The sequence below is a fragment of the Podarcis gaigeae genome (genome assembly GCF_964106915.1).
Source record: "Podarcis gaigeae genome assembly, chromosome: 1".
NCBI lineage: Eukaryota > Metazoa > Chordata > Lepidosauria > Squamata > Lacertidae > Podarcis > Podarcis gaigeae.
Window position 1 is genome coordinate 53,013,228 of NC_139678.1, and position 15,222 is coordinate 53,028,449.

Below are 15,222 nucleotides of genomic sequence, written 5' to 3' on the forward strand. Positions count from 1 at the left end.
GTAAGTGTTTCTTCACCAGCCCAGAGTTTAGACAGTTGTAAATGTTTAAAAAGTGAGACTATGGTCCTCCACCTGCCCTCAGGCTATTCCCAGATTAAGTTTACATCCAAGGATGCAGAATTGGCTGCATTATCAAGCTCCTGCAGCCAATCAGAAGCCGCGTTGGATGTCCAGGTTCCAAAGAATGTTCACAAACTGGAACACTCACTTCCAGGTTTGCGGCGTTTGGGAGCCAAAACATTCAACTTGCAAGGCATTTGGGATCCAAGGTACGACTGTATTCTTAAAATGCCATGGCACTTTAAGAGCTGAGGCTCTGTAGGTTCAAAATGGCATGCGGGAAATCTGATTGCTACTGCACTACCCAGCTGATGGGCAGAAAGCCATTCCTGAAGCAGAGCCTGGCTACCCTGCGTCTGCCGGAGTGGTGAGGGGGTTCTTCTGTACTTCTTTGTGCCTTGGGTACCTGAGCCCCAAAAGGGAAAAGGCAAAAAGCCTCCAGGAAGGGGGAAGAGGAAAACAAGGAAATGAAGAAAAAAATCCGAAAGGGAAGCTCCGCTGAAAAAAAGGTAATCCATTAAGCTAAGCGTTGAAAATCCAAAGCAAGGAAATTAAGATGAAAAGGAAATAAAATTAGAAGCACTCCACGTGTTGAATTACTGAATTTCTTCTGCACTAAAAGACCCTGTTTGCGCAACTGGGAAGCCAGGGCCAGTCTGGAAAGCGTGGGATGACTCCTCCCCCCGCAAGGATCTACATGTGACCCTGTCCACTCAGAGAACAGGAGCCATCGAGACAATAAAAATGAAGTACAGTGGTACCTCGGGTTACATATGCTTCAGGTTACAGACTCCGCTAACCCAGAAATAGTACCTCGGTTTAAGTTAAGAACTTTGCTTCAGGATGAGAACAGAAATCATGCTCCGGCAGCACGGCAGCACAGGAGGCCCCATTAGCTAAAGTGGTGCTTCAGGTTAAGAACAGTTTCAGGTTAAGAACGGATCTCCGGAACGAATTAAGTACTTAACCCGAGGTACCATTGTAGTTGTTCCTGTATGCAGGCATGCACAGTTCTTTTCTACCAACTTCAATACCTTTTTCCAGTTTCTCTGCACTTTTGTGATTCTGTGACTTTTGTGACTTAGAAGCAGATCAAAGACAGAGATCTACAGGAAGTGACAGGAGCCTATGACAAATGCAGAGCTTTCTTTGGATTTGCCACTCACAGGAGCATCTAGTTTTCCGGCTCCATGTGAATCTAATATGAGGGAGTGAGGGTTTGAGAAGAATGCTTACTAGGTGGCTTTTTTTAAAGAAATCAGGCTGGCAACAGAGCTGCTTAGCAGACATGGGGTGGTCTCAGAAATCCATGTGTTCAGCCAGCTTGCTATCAGTTTCATAAGTTCAATTGGCTCATGTCTCTTCCAAGTGGCAAGTCTGCTGGGGTTAGATAAAGCCAGAAGAAACCTCTGGTTTCTGTAAAACTAAAAGGAGGGGCTGGGGTGGGGGGTAATGGGGACATTCACATACTCCAAGCACACATGGACACCATATTTCCATTCTTTCAAGGCATAACTGCATGGGATTAAGCATGAACACAAATCAGTTTGCAGGATTAGCAGTCAAAGATGTGTCAGAAATTCAGGTGGGCTTGGGGCCTTGTACGGCAAACTGTTTAGCCAATTTGATTATAAAAAGTCTAGATTGCTGGACTTGCCCAAGGTCTCATTGCAAGCAAGTCAGCAGAGAGAAAAGAGGACAAGAAAGCCTAAGCCACACAATCCTTAACCATAAAATACCACAGCTTCTCAACTCTGGTTTATATATTATGTTTTCCTGGCAAAGTAAGTTTATATTAAATAAATTTTGCCTCCACAATATCCAAGTACTTTTCCTGGGGGCTAAAGTAACACATGGACGCATATTGCACACTCATCTTAAGAGATGATTTAATTCAAAAAGTATGGAATACATTTCTACCTCAGCAGCAGAGACTCACCCCCCCCCAAAAAGGGGGGGTTTCAGGCCTTTCTGTGCTGCAAATGTATGCCATTTCTTGTCTAAAAGATACTTTTTAAGGACTAAATCACAACAACCTAGAATGCTAAAAACAATGATTTCAATCAAAATTTGGGTGCTCAGGAATCAGAAAATCAATTTCGGTTTTAGAGCAAATAATATACTTTGACAGGTAAGAAGCAAAACTAGGGATAAAGCTAGCCACCAAGAAACCATCCAATGATGGCTTTCACAATGGCAGTAATCTTTGATCTGAGAAATAGAAAATGCAGAAGAACAACTCCTCATAAAAGATGGAGAGAGATAAGCTATTTGACAGAGTTTAGGAAATTAAAATCTCAAGAGCAGAAAGAAAAAGTTTACAGATGGGTAACACATCATAATTATAAGTCCACAAATGGGCTCCTGCAAAAGCAACCAAGTTTAATGATTGATATTACATCCTAAAAATAATATGTGGAAGTTGAGAGGGCCCGGAGTTGCCTACATGATCCATGATAAATCCCAATTCCACTATGTATTCCACACTGTAACAGAACATACAACGGCGAGTAAACATCAAATCATCTCCCTAGAATTCAACATTATTGTTTTGCCTCCAGCTTCCCCATGTGCAGCTGAAGCACAAAAAGCTAAATATCTCCTTAGAAATATTTGTTATTAAAACTTGAAGATAAATGAAATTGGTCCAGGAAGGGTTTAAAAGTATTGCGATTTCAAACCCAACAACCATGATTAAATTTAGCAGAGACTCAAAAGCTAGAGCCTGCAAATGAAGAATCTTGAATCTTTTCTCAATTCAACGCTAGGCCAGGCGAGGATGCCAAACAATGTAGCATCATTTAGAACCAACATCTGAGTAGCGATGACCTTCAAATTCACATCAGATAGTACAGAAGGTGGTAGGCAGGTAAGAGTTTGTTCTAACAGAAACCTCATTCTAACAAAAATCATTTTAAGACTCTTAATGAGGGAGTTTGCCCCTGGTTCAGCCAGCACCCTTCTGCCTGTATGTAGTACAAGATTCTCTTACAGCTTTTGCCACACAGTTGAAAGCCACATAATTCCCCCCCCCCCCCCCCGCTCTGGCTATAGTGCTCAGAGCCATTAGGATAGTAGTCCAAAGACACATAGTCCCAAACAGGCAAAAGAACTAGGGAAATAGAGATAGCCTAGTCTTGCTCTTACAAAAGATTTGCACTGTAAAGGGCTTTGGTCACTCACCCCACCACCATCACGTTTGCAAGGGAGAAGGTCTAGAGCTATGCACACCCTTCTTCACATCTAAAAGTCGCTTGATATTGTGAAGGACTTCCTCTAGAAGCCAGCCTCACAGTGCTCATTTGTTACAGGGCGAGAAGCTGCGAATACCTCACATCCCACTCCCAGACAGCTGTGTCAGGTGTGCATGTAGCTTACAGCATGTGGGCGTCTTCTCTTGCATCCTTGCACAGTAATTGTATCACAGCCCTGCACACAAATGACTGTCACAACGGAACAACTGTGATGTGTAAGCAAATGTATTTTTTATGTATCACTCCCCAAGCTACACCTGGCTTTTAAAAGCACTATATAATAATCTTAGAAGAAGTGAAGTAGGGGGGATACAAACCAATATTACAGAAGATCAAATCACAAAATGGGACAGCATGATGGTAAGGGAATGGCCCTCAAAGTGTAGAAAACACATCCCTGCACCCCCACACCCTTCCCTTCCTCTTCCCTGGCCAACACAGACCATTGTGCATCCATGATATTGGCTCCTACCTGCCACAAGCTGACGCAGTAGCTTTCAAACACCCTCAAACTTGGAATTCCCTTAGCAGTTTTAAATGAGCAAGACCTTGAAGCTCTGTTCCCCCCTTTTTTTCTTTAATCATGGGTGCTTGCACAGTACCACAGAAGTATATCTCTTTTAAGAAGGAAAACATTAAATGGTAGGGCAGAGATTGAAAAGCTACAGAAAAAAAGAACCTGCTGGCAAGTCCTGGCACTCTCTTCTCACATCCGCCCCACCCCACTCCCTTCACATTAGGGAGAAAACAAGTATGTTTTTAACCTTTGTGTCAAGGGCCATCTTTAACCCATCACTTTATTGTGAAATAGCTCCATGGCAAAAAAAGAAAGGGGGGAAAGAAAAAAAGTGCACAGCTGCTAAGCAGGTGGTGGGCTTCTTCACACAAACTAAGAATGTGCATCCCTGGACTATTTTGCTAGTCAGTATCTATGGTAGAGACCAGTTTCTGAATGGGCATTTTCTACAAATGTCACACAACCAGGTGTCTGTCACTGGAGAGATTCTATAGGAGCTGAAACATAAAAATCTATTAATCAATAAAGTTGCCATGCAAAATGTGGGCATTCAGTGCATGATATGTAGAACTAACAGCAGAGTTCAGGAAAAGCCATTGAAAGGTATGCTCAGGAATATATTCTGCTGCCTTTAAAAAAATTCTGTTCACAAATATTAATCTTAGGGCTAGAAAAAAGAAACCTCATACAGATGGGCGGGATATAAATAATAAATTATTATTATTATTCTGATCAAGAGACGCCTACGACTCTAATACTGCCTCCTTCAAATTTGTATTTGAAATGCATTTGGGGTCAGAACTGATCTTGAAGACATATAAAAAAACCTGTACTCTCACATTCCATACATATTTCCTTACAATAAAGGAATCAACTGTTTTGTGATGTTGCAGTGTTTCTCCCCACCCACTGCACTTAATGTTTTTAAAGGAAGTTTTCATTAAGTTACACTCAAATCAGAGTGAAATTATACGCCCTAGGTATTGGCAATCTACAAAAAAATAGAGTGAAAACTTTTTTACCACCACAACAGGGGCTTCATTTTGACAGAGCAATTAAGCTAAGGTGGCATTAATCATTCAGGGTTTTATTTTACTCATACCTTCACTTAAATGTGTAAGCTGAAGTTATTAGCAGTCCAGACACTCCACAGAAAATTGGGAGGAGCTACAGAACCCACGTAACTTCTCTATATACTTCTAAAGCAGGGCTGCATTCCCTGGGAGGTATTCTGTCAGAGTCAGGGCCAGAGCCAAAACCAGTGGTGTCTGCCTCATTGCAGGACTGCACAGCTCTGTGTCATCCCATCCATCTCCCTCACTCTATGCTATTCCAACTCTCTTTCCTGTTCTCTCTGTGCTCCCCCCTCCCATTCATTTTGCTCCTCCATTAATACAGGTCAGAACCAATCACTTGTAGTGAGTTTACCCTTTGAGGTCAAAAAGGAATTATTTTTAAATGAAGTAGATTTAGCCTAAACTTCCTAACAAAAATGCAGTATGAAACTAAATTACATATGGGAGGTGTAGTGCCTCATTACTTGGAGGGTCCACAAGACAGCCAGACAGATCTATGTCAATGGTTCTAAAGTCTGGGGCAGTCTAAGTTGGAGTTGGGGGAGGGGGTTGATGAGAGGAGCTATTGGAGCTCTTCCAACTCTACAATTCTGCAATTCCAGAACACTGACAGATGTGGCTCTAATTTCATCCCGACATCTTTGCCAGATGTTGCATCCTACGTAGACGAAAGAAGGGTTACGGTACCTATAAACACAGTTACAAATGTACAGAGATGTATTTGCAGCTCTTTGTATTACTACTGTGGATTTTAGATGGTAATTGACGGCATCTACCACAAGCACAGGACTGAAGTTACGTTTGCTGAAACAAGCACTCACGCATTTACAGAAAGAGTCAATAATGCTAATCTGAATAGCTAGCGTTATCAGGTCACATCTATGAACTTTCTTACAGCAAAGCCACATTCTTCATGACCCCCAGTAGCAAATCAAAAGGCAGTGTTTTCCAGCCTAACTGAACTGGCTACTTGAGTCTCTATGCCCACATAGAATGCCTAGTGAGAAGCTAAGAAAATCAGTATGAATCAAGGGAACAGAGACCTCTTCTGGCCGTTTATCATATTGATAAAGTGGCTGAGCACAAGAAAACTGTAGAAACAGGCCCCCCCCCCCAAAGCCCCAAGTAATCCAATTACGTCATACATAATCCAAGTGCATATTGGAGTTTCCAGGACTGCCTCATATCAAGTGACTTGGATAGGAAGATTCCTAGTATTTCACAAATATGCTTTTCATATTAATTATGAAAGTTTTATGATATGCTTAGTTTCATGTATCTCAATACTATCCCTGTGCTCCTGATTACATTCCCCAGGCACACTTTTTATCAGAGGCTCACAGCAGAGTGGATCAAGAGATTGACTCCTTATTAAAAAATAAAAAAAATAAAAGCCATGTCCATTCTTCATAATTGTGAAGAAAGTGTTGGGAATTTAACTGATGTGTACTCAGAAAACAGAACATGCATATTTTCAGACTGGTATTAGGTGCCCCCTTTTTAAAGTAAATTTTTTGAAGTGTCAATTCTCAGTCATATTTTATACTGATAGCCTTTCGTTCATAATCTAGACAACTCTGTCCTAGAGCAAGGGTTCCTCATCTTACTTCTAAAGTTCAGTGTAGGTTATCTATTTTAATCAAAACTGAAGTAGCTTGTTATATGAACATGTGTGCAAATACCTATAATATACTTAAGAGTGTTCTGTGTCTCATTTAGTCAGTAATCTGGACTATACAATTGGAAAATCACTAACTCATTGCTGCTTCCATTCTGTAATGTACAGCATTGATAGATGTCTACTACCTTCTTAAATGTATATATGGTTTGTGTTATATTACGTATGTGATAGACCTACAGTGGTACCTCGGGTTAAATACACTTCAGGTTACATACGCTTCAGGTTACAGACTCCGCTAACCCAGAAATAGTACCTCAGGTTAGGTTAAGAACTTTGCTTCAGGGTGAGAACAGAAATCGTGCTACGGCAGCACGGCAGCAGCAGGAGGCCTCATTAGCTAAAGTGGTGCTTCAGGTTAAGAACAATTTCAGGTTAAGTACGGACCTCCGGAACAAATTAAGTACTTAACCCGAGGTACCACTGTATTTGAGTAATTATATTGGGGGGAAAGCAAACCGGAGGTTTATGAATAGATTTGCCTATTATCTGCACACAAGAAAATTAATTGAGCAAAACTAAAATTCCGCCCTAAAGAAAGCAACTTTCCATGATCTATATACATCATGCAACTTATCAATGTTATACAAAGTAGGCAATCTGCATATATTTGCTTATTTTCCATAATTTATTCTGCTTCCTCTAGTCAGACTAGGGAAAAGACGCATAAAAAGTACTGAATCCCCTCTCCTTGATCTCTGGGAATGATGAAATTTCACCAGGCATTGCCCAGATGTTCATGTCCTTAAGGAAAAACATTTTTTGAAAACAGAATCTCAAAGCTGGAGGTCTCAGGATAATTTAATTTGTACTTGCATGGAATCACAGTGTATATGCAGGTCACAGTTTAATAAAATGTTTTTCTGTTGCAGAGAAATGTTGTGTTGTATTTAATAGGAAATGTTGTAGCACAGGAATTACCAACTGCAGCCCACAGACCACTACTAACCCACTAACTTCATTCAGGTGGTCCTTTTAAATGTGTTTGTGGGGTGGGGAGGAGTTGTTCTTTTTTCGTTATGTATCTTGTGAACCACCCTGAGAGCTACAGATGAAGCGTGGAATGCAAACTTAATAAATAAAACAAAAAATATATAAAAATCTTTGCTAGATTTTGCAAATATGGCATGCTAACACCAAGTTCCTCATACATTAATTTAGTTCAATGTGTTAGTCACAAGAGGGTGCCATTTTCTTCCATTTTGTGTGTTAAGCCACACATTTGGTAGCCCCCAATGAGTTCAAGTTATCATTTAGAGCCCTAGAGGTAAATAAAACGTAATGAACAAAGCTTCAAATCCAAACCAGTTTGTCAAAGAACTTTGAAATCCTCCTCATCCTAAAGTTACTTGGGAGTGAATCATTCAGCAGGTGAAATCAGCCACGTAGGTGGCAAGATATGGGTGGCAATTTAATTTTAACAGATATGCAGTTTTGATCCAGAACAATACATAAAATTACATCTGAGTAACTTCATTGTATGTACTTTGCACAATTCAGCAACATGCAATATTCAGCACCTTTAATTAAATGGTAAAATATGGGAACATGCAAATCATTATTACATTTGCCTCAACCTCCACAACAGCCAGGCAGGTAAATTCAGGTTTGGCTCCCAGGAAAATATTCATGGCCTATACTCAAATTTACTCTACCTGACTCTGCATCTCCTCAATCTGTCGTTGAGGTATGCTTTGCAGAATGTTGTACATCTCAGATATCTTTTCTTCCGGTATCACCACAGAAGCTCTAAATGCGGAAGAGTGAAAAGGAAAACAATGAGAATTGTAGGTAGTTAATTACCCAAAACTGGATTCCCCTCACACAGAGTCAAACAGATAAGCACATGGAGGAGTATTTGAAAATAAATCTAAAGGAACTACCCCTCCCTTCAACACACACCAAATAAATGTAATACGATATGGATGCCCTGGATAAACATTAATGGGGTTCAGTCTATAAGTATATTTATTTCAATGTTTTAGAACTGTGGAGTTGGAAGAGACCACGAAGATCATCTGCTCCAATTCCATGCAATGCAGGAATCTGAGATTAAGAGTCTCAAGCTCTACCTCTACCAACTGAGTCTTCAGCATTGATTTTGTAAAGCCATTCCAGATCCAAACAAGTTGCAACAATGGAGCACACACGACTATAGTGAAACTACCTCTTCCAATCCAGAACTTCGGAGAAAGGCAGAATATAGGAATCAGCTATGACAACAGGAATGCAGCCAGCCTGAAGTACATCGCTCAGCACAGCTTGTCCCAAGCGGGCTCCCCGCAGAACCACACAGAATGTAGCTTCCTGGTAGCAAATGGAAACAAAAATAGACATGATAAGATAGAAGACACTTCCTTACCCCTTGAAGGGGTAGCTAACATGGCATCTTCCAGATGTTCTTGGATTACAGCTCTCACCAGCATAGCCAGGGATGATGGGGACTGCAGTCCAGCATCATCTGAAGACATCACACTGCCTTTTCTGCTCAGGTGGCATGGGAGAGAGGGAGGAAAGTCCATTTTTAATTCCGCTATCTCCCCTGTTAATTTATTTGTCATGTCAATACCCATTATTACCACACCATATAATGAATACATGCTGCCTTGTAGGCCGGATTTGAAACTCACAAAAAAACAAATGATAGTAAGAAGAGGGTTCCAATGTACTGTGAACAGAAGTCCACTCATGCAATTTTAAGAAAGAAAGGAAATTTGGACTTTCTCTGCTCCTGTTGGTGTAAAACACAGGTACTATAAGAGAGCAGGAAGCAGGCTCAGCACCAAAAACCCTGAGTGCTGCAAATTCTAGACCACCATTTCAAAGTTTGCTCTGGGTTTCAATTGCTGATAACATGTGAAACACTTTTTCTAGTTTCAGCAGAATTCTTAGGAAATATAACTACACCCAGTGCTATAAGCAAGCCAATAAGATAAAAAGTGATAGATCTTTCTTTTTAAAAAATGTAATCTTTATGGGTGTGTGTGAAATAAAATTATTCCTAAATAAAAATGCTGTAATTGTGTGTATTCTGTAGCAGACAAATTTATATCCGGGACCTGTGATAGGAACTGCATTTTGCCCAGAAAGTTAATATGGTTTGTGAAGTGTACTGGCATTCACAGTATACTTTGATTAATTTGATTGAGAGATTTATAATCCAATTCTCAAGAATACTTTTCATAAAGCAGCTTATAAAATCATGCATTTAAAAACCTGTAAGATATAAAACCACTTCAAGTATCTACTTCACAGTATTACGGTTTATGACCCTCCCTCCCAATCCAAATGTTTTTACACTGTTAAGTACGTGTCTGAAAACAGTGCTGTTTTGTGTGGAAAATGTGCCCCCACACAATATATTCATTGGAGGAAAGGCTCTCAATGGCTACTAGCTATGATGGCTATGCTCTGTCTCCTTGGTCAGAGGCACTGATACCTATGAAGCAGCTGTTGGGAACTGTGGGTGGAGAGAGTGCTCTTGTGCTCAGCTTCTGCCTATAGATTTCCCACAAGCATCTAATTGGCCTCTGCGAGAACAGGATGCTGGACTAGATGGGCCACTGGCCTGATCCAGCAGGCTCTTCTCATGTTGTTATGCATGGTCTCCGGAATCATAATGCCAGATTATTTTATCATATATTAATATACTATTATATTATCATATATTTACAAGGAACAAAAAAGTCAAATATCACTTGTTAAGAAACCCCTGTAGTTTTCCTAGGAGTAAGGGAATAAAAATGGGTTTAAGAGGGAAAGGAAATACTATGATGTGGATGGAAATGCTCCTCTTACCCAACTAGCCTTTTTTTCCTGTCTAGACAAAACCTACTATAAATACATATCCTCACATTATCACCGTTATCAGCCAGACATCCCAAATGGAGATGCAGGGTTCTGTGAGGGAAAGCTATTTTAACTATCTCTGCAGGACAGCTCTCCTCAAAGTTTTATTTGTTAAAGGTGCAAAAACTCACAACTGCAATTCTAGGATGATTCTGTCTGCCTTTAAAGAAGGGGAAGAGAAATTGTTTGATCTTCAGACAGAACATTTGAATTCAGGGAAGCCCTTCCTTCCACTCCTCAACACAGACCTGTAAGCATCTTTCTTTTGCAACTAATTAAACATCTGCACAACAGTCCATTTTTTAATCTCTGAACTTACATACAGAATGAGTTAGTTTGCTATAGTTAGGAGGAAAACCTCCCTTGCCATATTTCTACACCAAAGCACCTTTATGCTGTATATGTTGCAGCCATTAAAGAGACATGCAGGCCAGATGTTATCTTCCTTGCCTGATGATATATGACTTTGGAGCTGTAGATATAACAGAACTGCCACTTCCTGGGTGCAGCAGTACAGGCATGAAATCTAGTTTAACAACTCCGTTTGTCATGACTTTGGGGAAGTACAGTTATTTAACTACGGCAATATGGTCTTCAAATATGTCCTTGGCCATTTATATTTGTAAGCCACATCCACCTACAATTTCTCTCTCTCAAGAATAAGTATGAGGACAAGAAATCCTATAGCGATGCTCAGTACAAGAATGAATTTGGACACTGGAGTAAGTCCAAAAAAAATTTAAAAAGGAAAGAAAGAGCAGATCCACTGAAAGCAATGAACCTAAAGGGGATATCCAACCAACTCATATTCAAGAAAGCAATAGACTTTACATATTTAAACTTAGTTTAATATCACCCATAATTCCATTGCTTTCAATGGGTCTACTCTTGAGTATGACTTAGCTGTATATCATCCTCTCTCTCCTTTAAATTAAAAAAGTAGCACATAGCAGAACACCTTAGAACTGACAGCAAAAAACAATATCCAAAGTGTAATCAGACCATATAATACATCTTATTCTTCAGAATAAAAATTGCATAGAATTGCATATGTCACAATCCATAATTTCCTGTAATCAAATACAAAAGTGATAGAGGCACTATAGGCAGACTTACCTGAAGCACCTGGGGATAATCAAAGACCTGATTCTTGTGGCAACGCTTACGAGTAAAAGGGATTCCCTCTGAGAGGTTGGTACACTTGTCCAGGATCAGCACAGATTCTGCATTCTCAGCTTGAAGAGCCTCCAAGTCAGAACGGTATTCAGGATGAAGAGCCATCTGAGAGGAAAGGAGGAAGTACCTACGGGGACTGAAGACCCCAAAAATGAGAGCCTGACAAATCCTGCAGGATTCTCACTAGATAATCTGCTATGTGTTTCCCTTTATACTGCTGCGGGACTCAGACTTCCTAGCTTTATAGCCATAGCATTTCTCTTTTCTTTAGAAAGAAGTGAGCTGGGAATGATCCTATACTGGCACAATAAAGTTGAATTCTGGAAGGATTCATATACTAGCTGTAAGACCCAACTAGCAGTAGATATTAGCACATAAATAAAATACATAGTTGTGAACTATGAGTGAAGTATACACAAGGAGTCCCACCATGAATAAGTATGAAAAGATTGCAAGTTTACAGCCAGTTCCTTTGCATGTTCACTCATGAACAGGACTTACTTGAACAAGCAGGCAGAGAACTGCAATTTAGTGTAGCAAGATTAAGCATACTTATTTGGAAGGAAGCACTACCGAAATAAGTGGGACTCCGCTCCCAGTAAATACTGCTAATAGTCCTTAAAAGCAGATTGGACAGCACAGCCTTTTAGGGGGCTTGGCATCATACTGATAAGGATTTCCTACTGAATTAAACTCTTGCATCGTTTCTTAATTTGGCTAAATGCCAGCTTGTTGTAAGCGCTACTTATGTGGCAAGTGCACAACAGAAGTGACATTTCCTCTTGATAACTGCTGCCATACCAATTCTGCTTATTAACACAGCAAGTTTTCCATAAAACTTAAAGACCTATATCCTCCATGATGCAATGCAGACATTCCTTCTTTTCCAAAAAACAAGAAACAAAAAAACAAGAACTCGGTTGTAATCAAATGGATTTCTTCTGGAAACAACGAACACATTAGAAAATCCAAGTTACAAGTGTGTTTCTGACTGGGTAGCAATTTGTAAGTGTGTTTCTGACTGGGTAGCAATTTGTAAGAAACCTATGCAACTCTTCAGTGAAGTGCTCATAACTTTAAAAGTACTACAAGCAGTATTCTACAGCTTAAATCACACAAGTGTGTTATTGGAACTCAAGATGTGTCTCTAACAGTCAGAGTTTAGCTCCTTGCCATATTTTGGGTCAGGAAGAGAGGTCGCTTTCCTCATTGCATCTGTCTTGGTTCACTTGAGTAATCTGGAGCCATTTGTTCAACATACAGTCTGCTGAGCACCTCCTTTCAAACCTCAAAAACCAGCAGGTTGTTCTGAGAGAGGTAGCTACCAGGTATATAATCCCACCTTTGAACCTCATTGGTCTATGGTAAGACCTTAAATTAACCAGTGCCTCAGCTATTTCCCATATCTTTACCTTCTTTTAATAGCTGCCTCTTACATTTACAACTTTGTAGCACATATGAAGATAAATATTCCTACTTGATGCTCTGAGATGCAAGATATATGTAGAGATTAGTGTTTTTTTAAAACCTGTTATCTGAAGTCTTCCCCACATGCTTACTGCAGGCACTCCAGGCTTTATATCTGCAAAGCCACAGATGTGTAATACAATGAAATTGAACTCTCATCTCAGATTTCCAAAACAAATTAACAGTTAAAATATGCATCAGCACAGCTTCAGGCAAATACCATAAATGCCGATGATCTAAGTGGCACGTGACTGAAGTCGCTATTTTAAAAAAATTGCCATTCAAGCCCAACTATGAATAAAAAGAGAAATCAATTTCCAATGCAATAGTGAACATCTAACATGCAGGACTGTGAGCAGAACAGAACTTTAAATATATTTCTCTTCATTCACAACACAGCCTTCAGTCCTTATGAAAGAAAATTGTAAATTATACTAAACCTAGATATGCAAAAGTTCAGAACAGAGGTTGGGGAGGGAGGGAAAGGGGGGGTTGGAGGGGAGGAGGGGGCTGTTTTGAATTTTTCCCCCGTGGAAGAATTCAAAAGTTTCAGGAACAGTAAAAAAAAAAAGATCTATAACATATCTTTTAAAATTGGTGAAATGCTTCTAAAGTGGTTGGAGTATCAGACTATGACCTGGGAGACTAGGGTTCAAATCTCCACTCTCAGGGGATTTGAACCCACTATGACCTTGGATGAGCCATAGTCACTTAGTCTAACCTGCCTCAAAGAGTTGTTGCAGGGTTAAAATGGGAAGTGTAGGAATCTGTATGGCACCTTGAGCTGCCTGGATAAAAGGTGGGATATAAATGCGGTAATTAAATGTTCACCTGACTTCAATTATTTATGAGTTCTGGAAGCTACTAAGGATGTTCAGCACTTGTTTGTTTTTAGAGGGCTGGTGGTGGCATTTCTCTTAATTTACAAATACACAAATATTTTTCTACATACTTGGGGAGTCTCCTGATACTTTTTCTGGGGGGAGGTTCCCCAACAGATATGGCAAAGATATGCACAATGATTTACTGTGCACTGTTTTGCTTTCTTGAAAAATACATTAGCTGCTTTCTATTTTTTAATATTCAAATTAGTGTCCTGTAGACAAGACTGCAAGAATATGTGCCGTTTTCCATTCACTGAAATTATTGGTTTGTGAGAGAGAAACAATGCCTATGATTCAGTACTCTCAATGTCTATCTTACTTCAGCAAAAGATCGCTGAAGATAAGTTGAGAAAGAGTGTTTATGTAAGTCATTTAACTATAGCTGAAAGGAGTAAACATTGTTGTATGAGTACCATGGAAAGCCCAAATACCCACTAAATCAAAAGTAATTTTCAGTTCCCATTTGCTATGGTTCCTGACCAAATGCATGGTTTCCTGCTCCAAGGTTTCTGTCCACTCTTCACTGCCATTCTACTCTAGTGGATTCAACAAGGAAAGCAAGACAGTGAAAATTAGGCACTCTTATTTTGGAAGTTTGAAATTGCCAAATACTACTAGGGTGGGAAAGGCAGCAGAATCCAGGGACACATAACAAGAGAGACAAACCCTTTTCAGAAACAGATAATCCCGAAAGCAAGTCACACATTTTAGATTGTGATGGTGGCCAAGCCTTGAACAGCAGAAACCACTTTCACTTTGATAAATTTCCCTTCCTCCCCAACTTTTAGGTGTTAACTTTTGCTAGTTAAAGCAAATGTCAGAGGTTCCCAGGAAAGCATCCATTATTGCTCAGGAAACCTTGATAAGTGTAATTAGAACTTGGGCTTTCTATAGCACTTATGAGATAATCTGTTGACAGATAATACACAGCCATATTTCGGCTTCATAGCTCTCAACAATTACAAGAGCAGTTATACAACCAGCTTTCCCCCATCCCCGATACTGCATGCTTTTGGTTTTCTGGGCTGAATTTCTTAGCAGCTCAGATGCAGCTGGCATTATATGACATTGTTAGCAAGAAGGCAAAATATGCTGCATTCTCCCACTCATATTCAGCTTACCCCAGCCCTTTATTTGGCAGTTCCACCTCTGCGGACAGTGGACTATAAACAGGAATGCTGACATCATAGCCTTGTCGGTAGGTCCACGTAGAAAAACCTCCTCCTGCCAACAGAGCTCTGAGGAGAAAAGGAAAAAGATA

The 15,222-nt window shown here is 40.1% G+C and overlaps 1 protein-coding gene across 4 annotated transcripts in view; it reads right to left on the bottom strand.

Moving 5' to 3' along the window:
• EXT2 (exostosin glycosyltransferase 2) overlaps nt 1-15,222 on the bottom strand; it is a 79,937-nt gene that overhangs the window by 52,986 nt on the left and 11,729 nt on the right. For all 4 annotated transcript variants that reach the window (XR_014567094.1, XM_083750532.1, XM_083750530.1 and 1 more), the window contains 4 exons: nt 15,083-15,199; nt 11,551-11,746; nt 8,753-8,892; nt 8,241-8,334 (listed from right to left, as the gene is read on the bottom strand). Coding sequence is in view for 3 of the 4 variants with exons in the window: in XM_083750532.1 (XP_083606658.1) it covers nt 8,241-8,334; nt 8,753-8,892; nt 11,551-11,746; nt 15,083-15,199 (547 nt within the window). In the remaining variant the exon portion in view is untranslated. The remainder of the gene's footprint in view (nt 1-8,240; nt 8,335-8,752; nt 8,893-11,550; nt 11,747-15,082; nt 15,200-15,222) is intronic.